The sequence below is a fragment of the Miniopterus natalensis genome, chromosome 3, assembly GCF_054644295.1.
Source record: "Miniopterus natalensis isolate mMinNat1 chromosome 3, mMinNat1.hap1, whole genome shotgun sequence".
Lineage (NCBI taxonomy): Eukaryota > Metazoa > Chordata > Mammalia > Chiroptera > Miniopteridae > Miniopterus > Miniopterus natalensis.
In genome coordinates, this window is record NC_142083.1 from 98,969,735 (window position 1) to 98,990,899 (window position 21,165).

A 21,165-nucleotide genomic window follows, 5' to 3' on the forward strand; every position below is an offset into this window, starting at 1 on the left:
TTCTAATTCATCACAAAGCTCACCGTGTGTCCCACAGCCTGTCCTGTCTTAACCTATGTGGCACTGACAGGAGAGAAAGAAGCCTGGCTTTGGAATCATTGGATTTAAGAGCTGATGACCTCCTGTGGCTAAGAATGCAGACTTTGGCTGCGTTCAAATCCTACCACCCAACTTACCAACAGGGTGTGAGCAAATCTATTAACTGTGCTGAGCCTCCAGGGGCCTCCTCTATCCCCACTTCACAGAGAAAAAAACTGCAGACTGGAAAAGTTATGTGTCTTCCCCAGGTCAAATAAATGGCAGGTCTAAGATTCAAACCCATATCTTTTGGGCCACAAAGCTAAATGAGAAATGCAGAGATTGTGGAAACCTCTGATAGGCTGGAAGGAAACCTGCTGAAACTCTTGACCAGATGAACCCTAGCCTTCCCAGGGTCAGGGTACTAGGGGCCACTAAAGAGGATATTCTCAGCTTCCAAGATTGGCCATGGAAAGGTGGACAGACCTCATATTGATCTCAGATTCCAACTCCTTTCTCCAAAAGAACAGTCATCCGAGCAAGGCTCTCTCCCTGTCACTGTTGTCATCACTCTGGCTTCCAGGGGGCGCTGCTTCTCTTGTGATACTATCTCCCAAAAGCAAATTAAAAAGAGAAAACAGGCTAACATGAATATAGATCAGGGTTTTCAACCCTGCCTGCACATTAGTCATTTGGGGAGCCTTTTCTAAAAAATATTAGTGATTGGATTCAAACACAGAGATTTTGGTTAAATTGAACAGAGTGATCCAGAGCAATGACATTGATTTTTACTGGACATGACATTTATTTTGCAAAGATATCCTTACATATGCCCACAACTATGTACCCAGTTTTACATGCTCTCATGAGAATGTTGTATCTCCATTGAGATCTGCTTGCTTTTCCCTTCCTTTCTTTTTACTGCATTAAACACTAACTCCCCTACCCCCCACCTCCCAGCATTTCTTAATCTCTCATATACTTTCTGTCCGTAAGAATTCACCTATTTTAGGTGCCTCAATTAAGTGGAATCATACATTTGCCCTTTGGTGTCTGGCTTATTTCATTTAGCACAATGTTTTCAAGGTAGCAGTTACAAAATGTCCTTCCTATCAAGGCTGAATCACAGTCCATTTTATGTATGTACCATTTTTTGTTTATCCGTTGGCCTCTTGATGGGCATTTGAATGGTTTCCACCTTTTGGCTCTTGTGAGTCATGCTGCTATGAACACTGGTGTGCAAGTATGTGTTCAATTTCCTGCTTCCTCTTCTGTGGCATATATGCCCAGGATGGCATTGCTGGGCCATATGGCAATTCCATGTTTCAATTTTTTGAGGAACTGCCAAAATGTTTTCTACAGCAGCTAAAACATTTTATATTCCCACCAGCAATACACAAGGGCTCCAGCTTCTCCACAGCCTTCCAAGCAATTGTTCTTTTCAGAGGGGTTTTCTGTTTGTTTTTGATAATAGGCATCCTAATGGGGGCGAGATGGTATCTCATGGTGGATCTGCATTTTCCTAATGCCTAGTGGTGTTCAGCACCTTTGCATGTTCTTCTTGGCCGTTTGTGTATCTTCTCTGCAGAATTGCCTATTCAAGTCGCCTGCTCATTTTTAATACACAGGCATTCAGTACATTTTCACATTTTTCTGTCAGTGATTTGAATTTCATTGGTGAAGTCATTTTCAGTTTTTTTTTAACTGAAGTATAACTGACATATAATATATTAGTTATAGGTGTGCAGCAAAATAATTTTTGGTTTTTAATATACATTTTTAAATAATTTTTTAGTTTTCATTTACTGTTTATATTAGTTTCAGGTGCACAACCTAATGATTAGACATTTATGTGCCTTACAAAGTGATCACCCTGCTAAATCTAGTACCCACCTGACACCATACATAGTTATTACAATATTTTCCACTCTATTCCCCATCCTGTACTTTATGTCCCATGACGATTCTGTATCTACCAAATTATACTTCTTAATCTCTTCACCTTTTTAACCCGTTTCCCAACACCACTCCATTCTGGCAACATCATGAACAATCTAAATGGTTGTTCATTTATTTTGTGTTTTAGATTTCCCATTTAAGTGAACCATATGGCATTTATCTTCCTCTGTCTGACTAATTTCATTAGCACAGACCTGCCTCCAGGCCCATTCGGGTCATTGCTGCTGCCGAGGCTTCATTCTTTCTTATGAGGCCATCGCACATACGCACCCCTCCTTCACCGCTCACCCCTGGCCGACACAGGCCGCTTCGGGTCCTGGCCCTGTGAGTAATGCTGCAGTGAGCATATGGGTGATATGTCCTTTGGAATTAGTGTTTGGGGTTTCTGTGGATATAGTCCCAGAGAAAGTCTTAGGAGTTCCTTCTTTGTCTCTTGTCACAGCCTTTATTTTAAAACCTATTTTGTCTGGTATAAGTTTTGCTACCCCGGCTTTTGTTTGTTTGTTCCCATTCTCATGAACTATCTCTTTCCATCCCTTCACCTTGTCCGTGCGTGTCTTTCGGTCTTAAACTCCTTCATGATCCCTTCTGACCACTCGGGGCCCACAGACCGCCGTCCCAGGGCACCGCGGGGCCGGGCCCCCATCTGCTCCCGTGTGATAGTGTTTATTGAGCATCTCCACGTGCCTTACTAATTCTACCCAGCTGCAGAATGTCAGTGCAAAAGTTACCTCAAAAAGAAAAAGAAAAAAATTAAAGAGGGGCTTCCCTGGGGGAAACTTTTCTAAGGCCGATCCCCCGTTACACAGCCTCAAGCAATCTGTTTTTCCTTCGCAGCTTTCCTATCAGTGTGCGCTTACTGGAGATGCCCTGTTCAGTAGCTTGAGGAAGGAAATGGGTTAGTGTCGCTTCTCATTATAACCCCAACACCTGGCACATGGAAGATGCCCAGTAAACACCATCACGCACATTTGCTGAGTAAATGAATGAAAAGTGGCTGAGCCAGAAACAAAGCCGGGTCTGCCTGACTCCAGAGCCCCAGAACACCCTTTTATTTCCTTTAATGTTACCTATAACGCCATTTTTATAGCCCTTACATAATTAAACACAAAAGAACATGATGTTCAGCAACACTTGGCCGGATACCAGCACCCACACCTCCTGTCCCCCAAAGGATTCGTTCGGCACAGCAGCTCGTCGGGCACTCGGTCCCCAGCCCCGCAGGCCCCAGGACAGCACTGCCAGGCCCGGCTCCCGCGCTGGGCAGGGGAAGGAGGTGCCCGCCGGTGCTCAGCTTACAGCTTCAGGGATTGTGTGTTAGAGCCAGTAACAGGGAGCTCTTGCTGAAACAGACGGGGTATTTCCAGAAGCTCCGCCAAGGACTTCTGCCTCTCCCTTTATTACCCACTCTGATGCCACAGAAAAGCTCTGAAACGCTAAGAAAGCCTGACTAAGCCTCTTCAAAATATCTACAACTTCAAAGCCCAAGACAGTGTCCTCAAAGTTCCCAGCACAAAAGGTAGATCCTGCAAGAAGTTGGGGACATGAAAAGTAACCTGTATGGTAAGAGTCAGTGGCCATCCCCCCTGGTAGAGAAGAACTGGACGAAAGACATGCCCAGCAGCCATGAGGTTTCCCAGGGCTACAAAAACTACCTCCAAGTATGTGGACTCTGTCAAAAGTTGAAAACTTTCACTCACAAAATGCAAGATGAGAAAGGCTAGCCCAAATAATTTGTTGGCACAGATTTCCTACAGATTCCATCCGGGGGAGAAGAGAAAGGAGCAGCAGCGTCTGAGTCCCAGCCCTGCCACCCCCAGTCTTGTGACACTAAGTCCTGCTATGTTCTATCAGAACCGTGGCGGGGGCAGTGAGGAAAGCGCACAGCAGATTCCTAAGCCTGTGGGGTGCTGAGGAGGGAGAGGGGCTTAACAGCTACAGGGGGTGAACACAGGAGTTTCTCTCCACTCCCTTCTGAAAGCCCACTGGAAAAACACAGCTCCAGAGGAAAGGCCCCAACATTCTAGAAGATGCACAGGATGGACAAGTGGGAACTCAGAGCAAAGAACACATAAACGTAAGGTCCACGGAGGGATGTCAGACGATCCAGCGAAGCGCACGAAGCGGAATGGACATCGGTGTTGTACCTGAAAGAAAAAGCCTGACTGAGGGTGTGGCGTGGAACTTAGGCAAGGAGGCTAAATCAGAAAAGACAACCAGGGTGCACCCAAAGCAGGACACTGGGCCCAGAGGACTGGGGGAGGGGAACCCCCGCATGGCAATAGGAGCTAGTACACAACAACGGAAGCCCAAGAGTGTGTGCTGAACATGAGACTCCTGCAGACAGGCTAGAAAGAACTATTGCTAGGCCGTAGGAAACTAAACGAGTGAAAACATAATGTGACTACTAACTCCAGGAAAAACCAAAGGTTCTATTAGAAAGGAAATGTAATCATGGCTTACGTAACAGGTATGGGAAATATCTGCAATCGAAATAGAGAAATACAGAAAGTCTACTTAGCTAAGATTGGGATGAACTGTATTGAAAGAATGGAGGAGACAGAGAGAAGTGTGGGTGCATCTTCTACAAGAGAAAGTCAGTAGAAACTACCTAAAACCCCGGGGGGGGGGTGCGGTTGGAACACTAGAAGGGAGCAGCCGGGGTCTGGGAGTGGGAAGTAAGGACAGTGTAACTACTTATCGTTACACAACACATAGTACACCATTTGACTTTTTAAACTATACGCATGATAAAAATTAAAATTAAACCAAGATATAAAATTAAAACAAGTACCAAAAAAAAGTGCAGCAAGCTGAGGCTAGAGGTAGCAGAGGCAAGTCAGCAGCAATTGGCCAAGGTGTGCCGACTTCCCATCCGGGTCCTGGCTTTTCATCTGTGCTTTTCTACGAGACAGAAAGCAGTGAGGGCAGAGGGCAGCCCCGAGACCTTCTGAGGAGCCAGCAGAGTGGGCCCCAAGCAGACATTTATGAAATTAATGCGTCGAAATAAATACAGCAGTGAGGAAAAGAGCAATGTTAAAATACAATATGACAGGGGGTGGGGGGATCTTTAAAGAAATACAAACATTTTCAACACTGTAGAAAAGTGGCTCTCTGAGCGAGACACCAGGACCAACAGCAGCCGCATCACCAGAATTAGTTAGAAACACTTTTCTTATCAGGCCCCACCCAACCCAGAGAAATCAGACACTCTGGGGGGGGCCCAGCGGTCAGTTTTAATGGGATCTCCAGGTGATCCTGATGAGAGCAACTGTGTGAGATCAGGGGGCAACTTGGTCCCTTCAGTGGTGAAAAAAAGCCTTTCTCAGCAAGTGATCCGGGGATGCTGGGGGAGACTGGTGTCCTGGGGAGTGGGGTGTCCAAGGTCATAACATGCTGAGACATTCTTTTCTTTCCTCTCACTCTCTCACAAATGTAGAGTGGCATTTTCCAGAGGCTACAACACACCATTGCTTGCAGAGGCAGCTATAAGAATCCAGCTCCCTTCAATTACACCAGACATCTGAGAGGCTTGCAAAAACGTTAAACAATGCCAATTTTCTCCCTATTTTAAAAAGTAGCTATTTTTCATAAAATATCATTAATGTTATCATGTAACAAATTATTTTAATAAAAGATGCCATAGATTTTTTTTAAAAATTTTTTAATTGTTGACAGTATTACAGATATCACCCAATATTCCCCCCTTTCACCCCCTCCTCCCAACAGCTGCCCCACCCCAGGCCTCCCCCACACTATTGTCTGTGTCCATAAGTTATGCACATAAGGTCTTTGGTTAATATCTTCCCATCCCCTCTACCCACCTTCCCTCTGAGACCTGTCAGTCTTTTCTGTGCCTCCATGTCTCTGGTTCTATTTTATTCATCAGTTTATTTTGTTCATTAGATTCCACTTATAAGTGAGATCATGTGATACTTGTCTTTCTCTGGCTGGCTTATTTCACTTAGCGTAATACTCTCCAGATCCCTCCATGCTGTCTCAAAGAGTAAGAAACCCTTCTTTTTTACAGCTGCATAGTATTCCATGGTGTGAATATCCCACAGCTTTTTTATCCACTCATCTCCTGATGGGCACTTGGGCTGTTTCCAGATCTTTAGTGTTGTAATTAATGCTGCTAAGAACATAGGGGTGCATATATTATTTCTGATTGGTGTTTGGGGCTTCTTAGGATATATTCTAGAAGTGGGATCGGATCGCTGGGTGAAACAGCAGTTCCATTTTTAATTTTTTGAATATATTTCATACTGCTTTGCACAATGGCTGCACCAATCTTCATTCCCACCAGCAGTGTACTAGGGTTCCCCTTTCTCCACACCCTCGCCAACACTTGTTGTTTGTTGATTGTTGATGGAGCCGTTATGGCAGGTTTTAATTCGCATGTCTCTGATGATTAGTTGAGGATTTTTTTCATATATTTCCTGGCCATTTTGATGTCCTCTTTGGAGAAATGTCTATTTAGGTCCTTGCCCATTTTTTAATTGGGTTATTTGTCTTCCTTTTGTTGAGCTGTATAAGTTTTTTATATATTTTGGAAATTAACCCCTTATCAGATGTATCCTTGGCAAATATGTCCTCCATACAGTGGGCTCCCTTTTCATTTTGATGCTGGTTTCTTTGGCTGTGCAGAAGCTTTTTAGTTTGATGTAGTCCCATTTGTTTATTTTTTCCCTTTGTTTCCCTTGCCCTAGATGTATCGGTAAAAATTCTGCCACATGAGATGTCTGAGATTTTGCTGCCTCAGCTTTCTTCTAGGATTTTTATAGCTTCACAACTTACACTTAAGTCTTCTATCCATTTTGAGTTTATTTTTGTGTATGGTGTAAGTTGGTGATCTAGTTTCATTCTTTTGCATGTACCTGTCCAATTTTCCCAGCACCATTTATTGAAGAGACTGTCTTTATTCCATTTTATGTTCTTGTCTCCTTTGTCAAATATTAATTGAGCATAATGATGTGGGTCAATTTCTGGGGTCTCTGTTCTGTTCCATTGGTCTATATGCCTGCCCTTGTGTCAGTACCAGGCTGTTTTGATTACAATGGCTTTGTAGTATACTCTGATATACAGTATTGTGATCCCTCCAACTTTGTTCTTCTTTCTCAAAATTGTTGAGGCTATTCAGGGCCTTTTTGGTTCCATATAAATTCTTGAAATATTTGTTCTAGATCTGTGAAATATGTCTTGGTATATTAGTAGGAACTACACTGAATCTATGAATTGCTTTGGGTAGAAATGATATTTTAATGATGTTAATTCTTCCAGTCCATGAACACAGTATATTTTTATGCTTCTTTGTATCTTCCTCTATTTCTTTTTTCAATGTCCTGTAGTTTTCTGGGTACAGGTCTTTTACCTACTTGGTTAAGTTTATTCCTAAGTATCTCAAATTTCTTTTTGCAATGATAAATGGGATTGTTTTTTTAGTTTCTCCTTCTGAGAGTTCATTATTGGTGTATAAAAATGCCATCGATTTCTGGGTGTTAATTTTGTATCCTGTTACTTTGCTGAATTCATTTATTAAATCTAATCGATTTTTGGTGGAGCCTTTAGGTTTTTCTATGTACAATATCATGTCATTTGCAAATAATGACAAGTTTACTCCCTCCTTTCCACTTTGGATGCCTTTTATGTTCTTGTCTGATTGCTATGGGTAGGACTTCCAGTACTATGTTGAATAAGAGTGGCGAAAGTGAACATTCCTATCTTGTTCCTGTTCTTAGGGGAAATGGTTTTAGTTTTTGCCCATTGAGTATGATGTTGGCTGTAGGTTTGTCATATACATGGTCTTTATTATGTTGAGGTATGATCCCTCTACTTCAACTTTGTTTTTATCAAAAATGGGTGCTGGCCCGGCTGGTGTGGCTCAACAGTTGAGCATCAGCCTCTGATCCTGGAGATCGAGGTTCAATTCCCAGTCAGGGCACATGCCTGGGTTTCGAGCTCAGTCCCCAGTGGGGGACATGGAGGAGGCAGCCAATCAATGACTCTCATCATTGATGTTTCTATCTCTCTCTCTCTTTCTCCTTTCCTCTCTCTGAAATCAATAAAGACTTTTTTTTTAAAAAAAAAAAGGGTGCTGGAATTTGTCGAATGCTTTTTCTGCATCTATTGATATGATCATGTGATTTTTGTCCTTCAGTTTGTTTACGTGATGTATCACATTTATTGATTTGCAAGTATTGTACCAGCCTTGCATCCCCAGAATAAACCCTTTTGGTCATGGTGTATGATCTTTTTAATGTAGTGCTGGATCAAATTCACTAACATTTTGTTGAGGATTTTAGCATCTATGCTCATCAGGGATATTAGCCTGTAGTTCTCTTTCTTTGTAGTTTCTTTACCTGGTTTTGGAATTAGTATAATGCTGGCCTCATAAAAAGAGCTTGGAAATGTTCCTTCCTCTTGGATTTTTTGGGCTAGTTTGAGGAGGACAGGTGCTAGTTCTACTTTGAACATTTGGTAAAACTCTGTTGTGGATCTACCCAGCCCAGGGCTTTTGTTTGCTGGGAGTTTTTTGATTACTGCTTTAATTTCATCAGTTCTTATCAGCCTGTTCAGGTATTGTGATTCTTCCTGACTTGAGTTTTAGAAGGTTGTATTTTTCTAGGAATTTGTTCATTTCGTCCAGGTTGTCCAGTTTGTTGGCATATAGTTGTTCCTGGTATTTTCTTATGATCCTCTGTATTTCTGTGGTGTCATTTGTTACTTCGCCTCTTTCATTTCTGATTTATTTATCTGGGTCCTCTCATTTTGTTTCTTGATGAGCCTAGCTAAATGTTCATCAATCTTATTTATCTTTTCAAAGAATCAGCTCTTGGTTTCATTCATCTTTTGTATTGGTTTTTTTTTTAGTCTCTATGTATTTATTTCTGCTCTAATCTTTATTATTTCCTTCCTACTACTTCCTCTGGGCTTTTCGTGTTCTCTTTCTAAGTCCTCTAGTTGTAGGGTTAGATTGTTTATTTGAGCTTCTTCGTGTTTCTTGAGGTATGCCTGCAATGCTATGAACTTTCCTCTCAGGACTGCTTTTGCTGTGTGTCCCATAGATTTGGGGTTGTTGTGTGTTCATTTTCATTTGTTTTCTGGAAGTTTTTGACTTCTTTCTTGATCTCATTGATAACCCATTCATTGCTTAATAACATGCTATTTAGCCTTCATGTGTTTGAGTGTTTTTGAGGGGTCTTATTGCAGATGATTTCTAGTTTCGTGCCATTGTGATCTGAGAAGATGCTTGATATGATTTCAGTCTCTTTGAATTTCTTAAGGCTTACTTTGTGTCCTAACATATGCTCTATCATTGAGAATTACTCATGTGCGCTTGGAAAGAATGTATATTCAGTCACTTTGGGGTGAAATGTGTAAATATCAATTAGATCCAACTGATGTCGTGTGTCACTTAAGGCCACTGATTTTTTGCCTGGAAGATCTATCCAGTGATATCAGTGTGGCGTTAAAGCCCCCTACTATGATTGTATTGCTTTCTATCTCTCCCTTAAAATTAATCAAGAGTTTATATATATACATGCATATTTAGGTGCTTCTGTATTGGTTGCATATGCTAACAAGGGTTATATATTCTTGTTGGATTGATCCCTTTAGTATTATGTAGTGATCTTCTTTGTCTTTTGTTATGGCCTTTGTTCTGAAGTCTACTTTGTAAGCTATGAGTATTGCTAAACCTGCTTATATTTTGTTTCCATTTTCATGGAATAGTTTTTTCCATCCCTTCACTTTCAGTCTGTATGAATCTTTTATTCTAACCTGGGTCTCTTGTAGACAGCATATATACAGGTCATGTTTTCTTATCCATTTAGGTACCCAGTGTCTTTTGATTAGAGCGTTTAGTCCATTTACATTTAAAGTTATTGATAGGTACTTTTTTGCCATTGTTTTCTTTATGCCTTTGTTCCTCTCTCACACACATTTTCTTCTTAAAGCAGCCTCTTGACCATTTCTTGCAATGCTGGTTTTGGTGGTAATAAACTCTTTTAGCCTTTTCTTGGTCTGGGAAGCTCTTTATTTTGCCATCAGTTTTAAATGATAGCTTTGCTGGATAGAGTAGTCTTGGATTCGGTCCCTTGCTTTTCATTACTTTGTATACTTCATGCCATTCCCTTCTAGCATGAAGTGTTTCTATTGAGAAATCAGCTGACAGTCTAATGGGAGCTCCCTTTTAGGTAACTTTCTGTTTCTCTCTTGCTGCCTTTATGATTCTTTCTTTGTCTTTAACATTTGCCATTTTCATTATAATGTGTCTTGGCGTGGGCCTTTTGTGGTTCATCTCGATTGGGACTCTGTTTCCTGAACTTGTGTGACTTTTTCCTTCACCAGATTAAGGAAGTTTTCTGTCATTATTTCTTCAAACAGGTTCTCTATTCTTTGCTCAGGTTCTTCTCCTTCTGGCATCCCTGTGATGTGAATGTTGTTATGTTTCATGTTGTCCCAAAGCTCCCTTAAACTATCCTCCTGCTTTTTAATTCTTTTTTCTAATCGCTGCTCTTCTTGGGTGTTCTTTTCTATCTTATCTTCTAATTCGCCGATTCGGTCCTCAGCTTCTTGAGGTCTACTGTTCATTCCTTCCCAGGTATTCTTTATTTCAGCTATGTCATTCTTCATTTCCAATTGGTTCTTATTCATGGTTTCTCTGTCTTTTTTCATAGTGATGTTGCTTACCCTAAGTTCCTTGTAGTTTTCATTAAGTTCCTTGTAGTTCTCACAGAGTTGTTTGAGCACCTTTATAACCATTACTTTGAACTCTGTATCTGATAAATCGCTTGCCTCCGTTTCATTTAGATACTTTTCTGGTGATTCTTCCTTCTCTTTCATTTGGGAGTTGTTTCTATGTCTTCCCATTTTTGCTGTCTTTTTGTGTTTGTTTATAGGTATTAGAACTGCCGCCTTCATGGGGTGGCCTTATGTAGAAAGTGTCTTGAGGACCTAGTGGTGGGGACTTTTGATCTCCTGAGCTGGATGTCTAGGAATGTCCCTTGTGTGGGTTAATGACCTCTTCTGTTGTAATTGGGTCTTGACCTTCTATATCTGGCCCATTGTCCTTGTTCTGCTCATGTCTGTCTAACTGCCTACCACACAACTGTTACTGGACAGGGACCAGGCCTAGACCAGGTCTGTCTTGGGCCAGCCTATAGTGTGTGGGTTCTTGACTTCATGTAGGAAAGACTTTATAGTATGAGTCCCGATTATTTTGAGAGTATGTTTATTAAAGCTGGGGACAGTGAAACAAGGGCGGGCCTAGGATAGAAGAAGCAACAAGAGAGAGACTAGGTGGGCCTGCTTTGGTTCTCTAGGAACATTATGGGAAAGAAGTGAGCCAAGGTGAGGCTGTTGTCAGCTCACTGGAGAGTCAGAGAAAAGGGGGCCTTGGGGACAGGTTCAGGGGGTAGCCTGAGACTAGCCACTGCTGTCCATTGCTCCCCTGGTTGCAAGTCTCCTGGGATCTCTTAGAGTTTAGGATATGCAGGTCTGTGGGGGAAGAAGAGGGAGAATGGAAAGGCAAGGGTGTGTTGCTGGGAAGGAGAGTGCATGCTGGGTCCTTTTGCTTGAGGGTTTTAAAGACTGGGAGTCTAGGGGAGGTCTGACGGGGAGGATCTCAATAGAATATTCAACAGTTTTTCCAGGTGTATCCTTTCAGAGCTGTGATCTCCACTGATTGGTCGGTGCCTGGGGTCATTAGTCATTGCAGATGATCCTAGTGTATCCCATCTCCTGAAAGGCTTTGCTGCTTTTCTGGGCCTGGAGCTGAAATACAACTAAGGCCTAAATGTTATCACTAGGGAGCAAAGGTCAGGGCAGGGTCCGAACTGACCCAGGGGAGGGTCCGAACCAAACTACATGACCAGTGATATGCCAGGGGTGGAAAGGCCACCCTGGGGGCGAAGTTCAGCACTGGTTTCGCCTGTTGCTAGGCACCTGGGGCTTTCTGCCCTGGTGACCTTCTATATCTGGCTGTAAATTGCTCAGCCAGTTTGTTCAGCTTTCTGTCTCAGTTTCCCCATTCCACTTGTCCTGGCTTACTAACCTGTCTCACAACTACAAACACCTCTGCAGCCAACACCCTTGTGTCCATCCTGAGGTCATTGTGTTTTCTATTACATCTTAATGTTGCGACAGTGACCTTCAAAAAGCTGGAGAGTTCACATTCTCATCAGCAAAGTGTAAGGTGCCCCATCCTGAGAGGGCTACCTGTGCTGCGTTTGACAAGGCGTCTTGTTTTAATTTGTTTTAAAATAAGTGCAATCGAGCAGTTTCATATGTTGCATGTCATTTGCCTCTTTTATCATCTTCTGTAAACTGCCTTTATATATATAGTGTCAATTTTTCTTTTGGGTCTTTTTTCAATGTGTAAATTTCCTTTCTATTTTAAGTATATTAATCCTTTATGCATAGCACACATTTTCTCCCATCTGCCTTTTGACTTAATTGATGAATTTTATCCTGCTTTTTACTTTCATATTTATACTTATATAACATTTTTTAAATGTAGTCAAATAAGTAACTTTTCCTTCATAGTTTCCTGTCCATCTTGCTTAAAATATTTTTTCCCATCTCTGTATTCTAAGAGATGTGTTTTAAGTTCCCTTTTAAACATTTTAATCATTTTATTCCTGGCAGTTGACCATCTGATCTAGCTGGAATTTTTTTTCTGTATGTTGTAAGATAGAATACAGAGCTGTGTACATGCAGAAGCCTCTAGACAGAGCCAGTTGGTAGTGACTGGGCCTCAGTTTCCCATCTTGGAAATGAAGCCCCTCAAGATGGGTTCTAGGGTTCTTTCCATTGCTAATGCTGTTACACAGCAGAGATCTCCGGACTCCAGTCTAGTGCTCCTAGTCATCTACAAGTTAACCAGCCCCTCAGATGGAGCAATGGGCTTGGGGGTATCTGCTGCTTCCCCTCCTACCTGGTAGGGAATTTGGGCACAGGGACCTTACGCTGAGGTGGCACACTCAGGGGAGGCCCTTGGAGTAATGGGGGCTGGTGAAGGGCCTCTGAACCCAGCCTGGGGCAGGGGATGGGTCTTGGATTGAACAGTCTTGAGTGCTGACCGCAGCTGCTGTCTCCAGAATAAATGGGTCAGCATAGTGCACTAAAGCATAGCTCAGCAAAACCTAGAACTGATCTCTGTCCCTTTACATTCAGAACAGCAGAAGTTCTCCACCCACCCCTCCCTTGCAGGGCTGCCAGGGGTGAGGAGGGCCCATGCAGGATTCCAAAGGACCAAAGGGTCTCTTTAGTGAACACCTCTGACTTCCTCCCTAGGCCTCCACTCTCCACCTTCCTTCACTAGCCTTCAATGGCCTTGGGCTTGGTGGGTCAGCTTTTCCTTTCTCCCTCTAGTGAACCCACACCACCATCCCCCACTCAGTATAAAATTCAAAAGGTACAAATAGGTATAGCAATGCTCCCCTCCACCATCAGTAGCCACCTGGTTCCCTCCTCCACAGTAAACCTGTGCCCTTGCTGCTGACACTTTCAGTCATCCTATGCTTTGAAACATGCAAATAAAATGGCTTTTTTGTTGTTGTTGTTTTGTTTAAATTTCCTTCAAAGTGGTAGCTTTCTGAACACAATGTTCTGCCCTTTCTTTTTCTGAGCTAAAGCTAAACCTGTAGATCATTTCCAACCAGTGCACAGAGCTTCCCAGGTTCCTTCTGCAGTTGCACTATGTTATAATAGTGTTTGAGTCATGGTATGGGCATCCATGAATCTAATTCCCCATCTCCTCATGACCAAGATCTGGGTAAACTTCTGTGAATGTCTCCACAGGGAAAATGCACAGTGGTGGAATAACTGGGGCAAGGTTACATACTCAGAGTCCAGGGACTCACTAAACATAGAAAGTATGTTGGCTCATAATCTCACCCTTCAGGTTTGAGCAAACTTTCTGATTATTGCAGATTTGTTAGGTGAAAGGAAAAAAAAAAGGCATCTGGGAGCTTTTTAATTTGACTTCAAAATTCTAAGGATGGAGGTTGGAGCTTGTTCCTATTTATTTGTATTTCCTTTCCAGGAATATTCTCGATTATTTCATATCAGAGGATGGATTTGTAGGAGCTCTTTATTATGAATCTTACTAAGATTCGCTCTTTGTAATGTTAGGGGCAGAAATATTAATCATGCTCTGTTAACCATGATTGTTCTGTTCTGATTAGAGAAAGCACATTCTAACCTGGCTGAGAGTTGTATGCCCCAGACATTCAGAATGTGGCACATTCTCCTTAACTGCTTATCATCATGGAAAGATTAACAACCTTGTTGCAGAAACAAAGGGGTCCCCGAGATGCCCCACCCTTTTGCAACCCCCAGTCCACATTTCCTGTAACCATTATACCCATTCTTATTCCTTTTGCTCACTTCCCCATGTACTCTTTGTCTTTGTACCCCATATAAAGAACTAGCAAATGGGGGGCACGTAGGGCAGATTTTATGTGGACAAATCCTGCTGCTCTCTCTCATCCTGCAGCATTATTGGAATAAGTGCTCATATATGATTCAACCTTGTCTCTGCTTGATTGGCTCAAGCAGTGACAGGCAGCCCAGACTCATTGTGTCCGGTTTCATATTCTGGCAACCATGAAGGGGTGACAAGCAGGGAACATCTCTTGGGTGAGTAACAGGGATCCCACTGGCTGCCTGGACTGGGAGTTTCTAGAGCTGAAATCAGGATTTTTTTTTTTTTTACTTTCAGCTCCACCAGGAATTTTCCTGAGGAGTCCCACTCTGAGCCCCAGCGATTCCAATCCTTTCGCTTAAGCTGAATCAAGCACTTTTGTATGATATGAAAAATATTTGCTGCCTCTCCTTTGGTCTTCTTTGTAAGGCATGGGAAGAATTCACTGTGTGTGGCACAGGAGGCATTTACTGCCTCTCATATGAGCAAGCCTGATCAGGTCCAAGTGGCAAGAGCCCCCAGCAGTCCTTGCCTGGTCTCTGAGCCCTTAGTCTGATCCACTCTGCAATGAGAGACATTGCTGTGCTTCAGTGGATTTTTTTTAAACGCAGGGCATTCTGGGGTTTCTATGGCTGGACAGATAAGAAGCTGGTGTAAACCCCTTGTCTGTGGGTTGTGTGTGTCTGTAAATATTGTACGTAAGAGTGTCTCTGTTGATTGTTGTTTTATGTCTCTTTGCTGTTTGGTTTAATTTGTTTAAAGATGAGGGCATATCCCACTTTGCTGGGGGGACCCAGTTTCTTGTGGAGGCTGAACCTGTGGCAAGGATTGCAGGAACTTCCCAACAGCTGCTGAGGGTTTTTATTTTTTATCTCAGGGCCCCTCCCTGCTCTCCCTCTCAAGGCATCAGCCACCAGAAATGCTCAGCTAGTGAGAGTTTTGTCTGTCTGTAATGCAACTTTGGTTACGGATATTTGTTTCCTTTCTTATCTTTTGGGGACTCAGTTTCCTCTTCACAGTGTTATGAACACAGGGAATCCTCTGTCTGCAGTTTGGGCTTTGTGCCACTCAAACCGAAGGTCATTTGCTGTGCCGGGTTAGTGTGAGATAAGATTCTAAGGCTAATGTCCCAGTCCCTCCCCTTGAGAGCACTCACTTACTTACTTTACAGGTTGTTTTGTATCTGTTTTGAAATAGGATAAGATCTCTTCTTATATGCAAGATTTCACGTGGTTACATTCTACTCAGAAAGAAAAATGTGGGAGAGAAACCTTCTAAACCCTTCAAGTTTTTCTCCCAGGAGGGCCTGACCTGCAGAAGTGTGCTCAGGCAGGCTCAGAAGTGGCGGTGGGGCCACACCCACTCTATATCCGGGAAGGGGAATAGTACTTCCACATTAAAGCCACTGGAGGCCCAGGAGTTACAAAATTTACCAAGAAAATGCCTTGGAAAATAATAATTGGCTTTAAAATCTCATAAAGTTCTTAAGCCATAATAAATAGATATTAACTAAACTGAAGAGTTTTTGATAAGGCTTTTCAGTAATAATTATATCTAAACAGTTTTCCGAAGTCTTTGGTAACTTAAGACTTTGGAGTTTTGCTGGGTTAAATAGTAAAAATTATTAAATGTCTAGGTCTTTTGAAATAACAGGAAAATGAGATATTAATCTGAATTTGCCTACTTTTGGCTTCTTATTACAGAGAATCTAGAGGATGGATTTGACTCTGTTAATGAATACGTCTTGCATTTTATTTGAAATATATGTCTTAAAAATGTGAATGTATTGCTAATCTGAGGAATACTAATTACTTTCTTGTCACCAAAAGGTCAAGGTCTCTAAGAATTAAGAATTCTAATTAAGTTGGAAAGAAATCATATGGTTTTGGTAATATAAAATTGAAAACAGGTGGTTCTAAAGTTGGTTATTTCTGAATGAGTTAAGGGAAAACACTGGAAGGGACTAGGAAAATTGCAGAGGGTCCGTGCAAGTTGAAAAAATTATATGACGGGAAGAAGCAAAAAGAAACATACAAGTAAACTGAAAAATGCATTTAATTAGATAAATGAATCTAAAGTAAACTAATGCAGAATTTGTATGGTCCTTTTCCAGTCTGTTAAAGGGCAAAGTTTTCCCTGTATTTGCCTAGAAAGCAAAGGTTCTATATATTATTGAAATGGTTATACGTTATGTTATGTTGATCAGGTACTTGATTACTTTAAAAAGCCATCTTCTTCAATGTGAGAACTGAAGTTTTGTCAGACTATGTTTGTGTTTAATGTCTTTTGTTGTCACTTTGAATGAATAAATAATTTAATACTATTTCATACTAATAATAATGATATACGATCTTTTGGTCAAATAAGTTTGACAACCTACCCAGGTTTGAATTTTAAGAAACTTTTTCTTGGCCTAGAATTGGCTTTAGGTTATTCCAATAGGCCCTGAAATGCCTCTAGAATTTGTTTTTGCTCCTTATGATGGAAAAGCATATATTTAAGATACATGGGAAGCTTTGTCAAATAAAGAAATAATAACTGTGTACTATTTATATATACATATTATCAAAATAGATGTTCTGGAGATTACATAAAAATCTCCAGGAGTCTATAAATTCTGATATGCTTCCATTTATAACTATAATTATTATTATGGAATATTGTGTTTTGCAGAAAGGACAGGATTCCATGTTAATTACAGTATAATAAAATCCATAACCATGTCATTTTGAATTTCCTCTTGTGATTTACAGATAGTGCCTGTTTTGTTACATAGCATTTGCAAAAATATTATATCTGAGGGGTCCATGGAGAGGACTCTGGCTTAGTTTAAGTTACATGTCTCTGAGGATAAATTTTCAGATCATTCCCTTCAAACTAGATGAAAATTATTAGAACTTTACAGAGTATCTGGATTTATGGAAGTACTGGCAAGAAAAATCAGGAGAAACAAAAATTGATTATGGGACTGAATGACTTGAAAATAAGTATAGTTTTTATAATCTTTTGTTAAAAGTATTGTGGTTTTTTTGCCCTAGCTGGTTTGGCTCAGTGGATAGAGTGTCAGCCTGTGGACTGACGGGTCCTGGGTTTGATTCTGGCCAAGGGCATGTACCCAGGTTGCAGGCTCGATCCTTGGCCCTGGTGGGGGCTCATGTGGGAGGCAACCAATTGATGTGTCTCTATCACATAGAAGTTCCCCCCTCTTTCTCTCTCTCTCTCTTTCTCTCCTCCTTCCTCCACTCTCTCTGAAAAGCAATGGAAAAAATATCCTCAGGTGAGGATTTTTTTAAAAAAGTATTGCTGATTTTTAATCTTTTTCTTTTTCAGATACAGTCAAACCTCAGTTTTCAAATGTCTCCCATCTCGAACATTTCAGTTCTTGGTCGAGTTGTTCACAGAAAAAGTATCTCAGTTTTCGACCTGACAACCCTTTCATGCTGATACCTCAGTAGGACAAAAAGCGTCTCTCAGGCAACAAAGGAGAGGATGGCTTTGTCGCCGGTGAAATTGACATTTAACACAACTTTGAAACATAAAGAGGCCATCAAGAGTGCTAATGTTGCTAAGGGTGTGAAAGAAACAAGGATCACAGGCAACTGAAGAGGTAGAAAAATTGCTGTTGATTTGGATAAATGAAAAGCAGTTAGCAGGTGACAGCATTTCAGAGGCAGTGATATGTGAACAAAGATGCCGCATGCTGTCCTGAAAGACATCCCTGGAATGAGTGCTGAAAGTGATTCATTTAAGGCTACTAGGTTCCATAAATTTAAAAAGTGTTTATTTATATATTAAACAGTACTTTAGACAGGTACTGTATATAAGAAAGGTTAAAACAGAGCATCATTTGTAGGTCTGGAATGGATTAATTCAATTTACAGTATTTCTAATGGGAAAAAATGATTCAGTTTTCAAAAGAATTGCTTCTTGAACAGGCTTCTGGAATGAATTAAGTTCGAGAACCAAGATTCCACTGTTTAAGGAAACATTTTTAAAGCAATTTAGTAAATTATATATTTTTTCTCCCTACCCGATCCCTCCAGAATTTTCAATGAGTGAGTCATGGTAGTATGTTTCTTTGCATATTCAATAAGAATTGAATTCCGTTCCAATTGTGGTTTTATTAACCAAGACTTTGACTGGAATGTCATGTCTAAGAGAGAGACATTCCTGGCTCTGGATGTCACCAGAACGCCTTAAGAATATGGATTGTTCTGATCATTTCACCCTCCCTTATAGTACTGGACATACTCAGCTGCCCGCTGGTGGGTTTCTGACATGTGGGGTAACTGTTTACTCATATATCCCCGCCAGCAGCATTGGGGGGCCTTGCTCCTTAGGACAATTGACCATCTTTATGCCCCAGGAACATCACAGAGTCCAAACCTAAAGACTTTCTCACGGCCGTGGCACCGGATGGCAGTGGAGCCCTGCTGAACATCCTGCTTTAACCATTTCTGTTACGCCGGTAATGGTAGCTCCCTTAATGCAGAAGGCCAGCTGGCTTGTCGCGTGGTAAAAGCCCGGAATGCCGCTTCCAGGGCTACACATGGGATAAAGCAAGAGCTGAGCCAGGTCAGGGAGGCAGTTCTAGGGAATCGAGCAGCAATAGATTATTTGCTGTTGCGGCATAACCATGGTTGTGAAGAGTTGAAGGTACTGTGCTATTTTAATCTTTCTGACAATTCTCAGTTGATAGAAAACAACATTCAACAAATTAGAGAAACCATCTCCAAAGTAAAACAACAACAAGGATTTTTTGGATATGACTTATCCAAGTTAATCTCCTGGCTACCCAACCTGTCTGGGTTGCAAGATTCTTTTTAATTTTTCTTCTGTTTATTTTTTTGTAGTCTGCTTGCTGCCGCATTCAGTGTCTTCCTCTTTTCAGATCCTAAATTCACTGTATTCCATCCCCACAAACTGCTTTCAAGGCAGAAGCAAATACAGTCCAGCAGGATGAGACTTTTCACCTAAAACTAATCTCATAGATATGAGATGATAGAAATAGCAGTGGGGTGCCTGGCCGGCATGGCTCAGCGGTTGAGCATCGACCTATGATCCAGGAGATCAAGGTTCGATTCCCGGTTGGGGCAATGCCCAAGTTTCATCCAGGAGGCAGCCGGTCAATGACTCACTCATCATTGATGTTTCTATCTCTCTCTGCATCTCCCCTCCTCTCTCTGAAATCAATAAAGATATATTTAAAATAAGTAAATATTTTTTAAAAAGAAAAAATAAATAGCAGTGGGAAGTGTTAGGGGCAGAAATATTAATCAGGCTCTGTTGACCATGATTTTAGCTATAGTTATAAGCAATACTAATCATGCTCTGTTGACTGTGATTGTTCTGTTCTGATTAGAGAAAGCACATTTTAACCTGGCTGAGGGTTGTACGCCCTGGGACATTCGAAATGCAATCCATTCTCCTTAACTGCCTATCCTCATGGAAAGATTAACAACCTTGTTGCAGAAACAAAGGCGTCCCGGAGATGCCCTACCCCTTTGCAACCCCCAATCTGCAATTCCAGTAACCATGATACCCATTCTAATTCCTTTTGCCCACTTCCCCATGTACTCTTTGTCCTTCTACCCAATATAAGCAGCTGGCTTTTCGGGGGGGGGGGGGGGGAAGCATATTTTCGTGGATGACCTCCTGTTCTCCCCTACTGCTGGCTGGCATTACTGGAATAAATGCTCATATATAACTCAACCCTGTCTCTGCTTAATTGGCTCCAGCAGTGACAGGCAGCCCGGACCCACTGTTATTTTTTGTTATTTTACTTCACTTAGTTTCACTATGCAGAAAACATTGGATTTTCACCAAGTCAAATTTTCCAGTCTTGCCTCTAAAGACTTCTAAGTTTGAGGCCATATTTAGAAATGCCTTTGCTTCCCCAAGGCTCTAAAATCTTATCCAAATTTTCTTCTAGTCCCTAATCGTTTCCTACTTACGCTTAAATCCTTAGAGTTTGGGATCCCAGTGTAAAGGGTGAGAAATTAGTCCCACTCACCCGTGTGAAATGCCCACATGTCCACTGTGGATGGAAAGGGGCCACAGACTAAACCTGACGAGCTCAGGGGAGGCCTGTCGGCAGCCTCATAAACTCAGAGACCTCAGATAACCACAAAGGATGGTCTGAAATGGAAACTTTTTAACTAAAAGCAGTTTATGGTGGGTAGTCCTGTTACAGACTCATTTCCCCTGACAAGTCAGTCCTTACCTGAACTGAGCCTGTCTGCTGTCATTTTGCATGTACAATATAACAGATCTTTGGGATGTCAGAGTAATTTTCCTTTTCCCGACCCCTCAGGGCACAGGCCCCGCTCCCTGACCACAGGGGCCCTCACAGTCACCGAGTTAATTATTTGGTAACTATCCTGCACCCACCTGTGTAAAAGAAGCGCGCGCCTGCAGTTTTGCCGCCCACCCCGTCCCAGAGGCTTCCCGCCCCGTCAGCCTTCTCCCGCTCCCTAGTCTATCGGCATCTCCCTCTGTTGATCGGCAGGCATAAGACAAGCAGCGAACCTGCCATTCCCGCGGAATCCTGCTTTCCGGACACTGTCCACAGTTTGGCTCAAGGAAACGCTCAAAAATCCTTCACAGGTGTGAGTGTTTCTCAAGAGGACAACAGAGGCCTTTCACCTTCCACGTGTTGTTTGCTTTTCACGCGCTCGCTGGGAGCGGCGGGGCAGCGGGAGCCCAGGTCTCGGGGTGCCCCGCACCCCAGCGCTGGCCAGGCAGACGGGCGCGGGACTCCC

The 21,165-nt window shown here is 42.0% G+C and overlaps 1 protein-coding gene across 1 annotated transcript in view; it reads left to right on the forward strand.

Annotated features, from left to right (window-relative positions):
- Window positions 1-18,855, forward strand: part of LOC107544731 (acyl-coenzyme A synthetase ACSM1, mitochondrial-like) — a 41,359-nt gene extending 22,504 nt beyond the window's left edge. The window contains exon 8 of the mRNA XM_087815228.1: window positions 18,771-18,855. Coding sequence (XP_087671354.1) covers window positions 18,771-18,855 — 85 coding nt within the window. The remainder of the gene's footprint in view (window positions 1-18,770) is intronic.
- The last annotated feature ends 2,310 nt before the right edge of the window (window positions 18,856-21,165 follow it).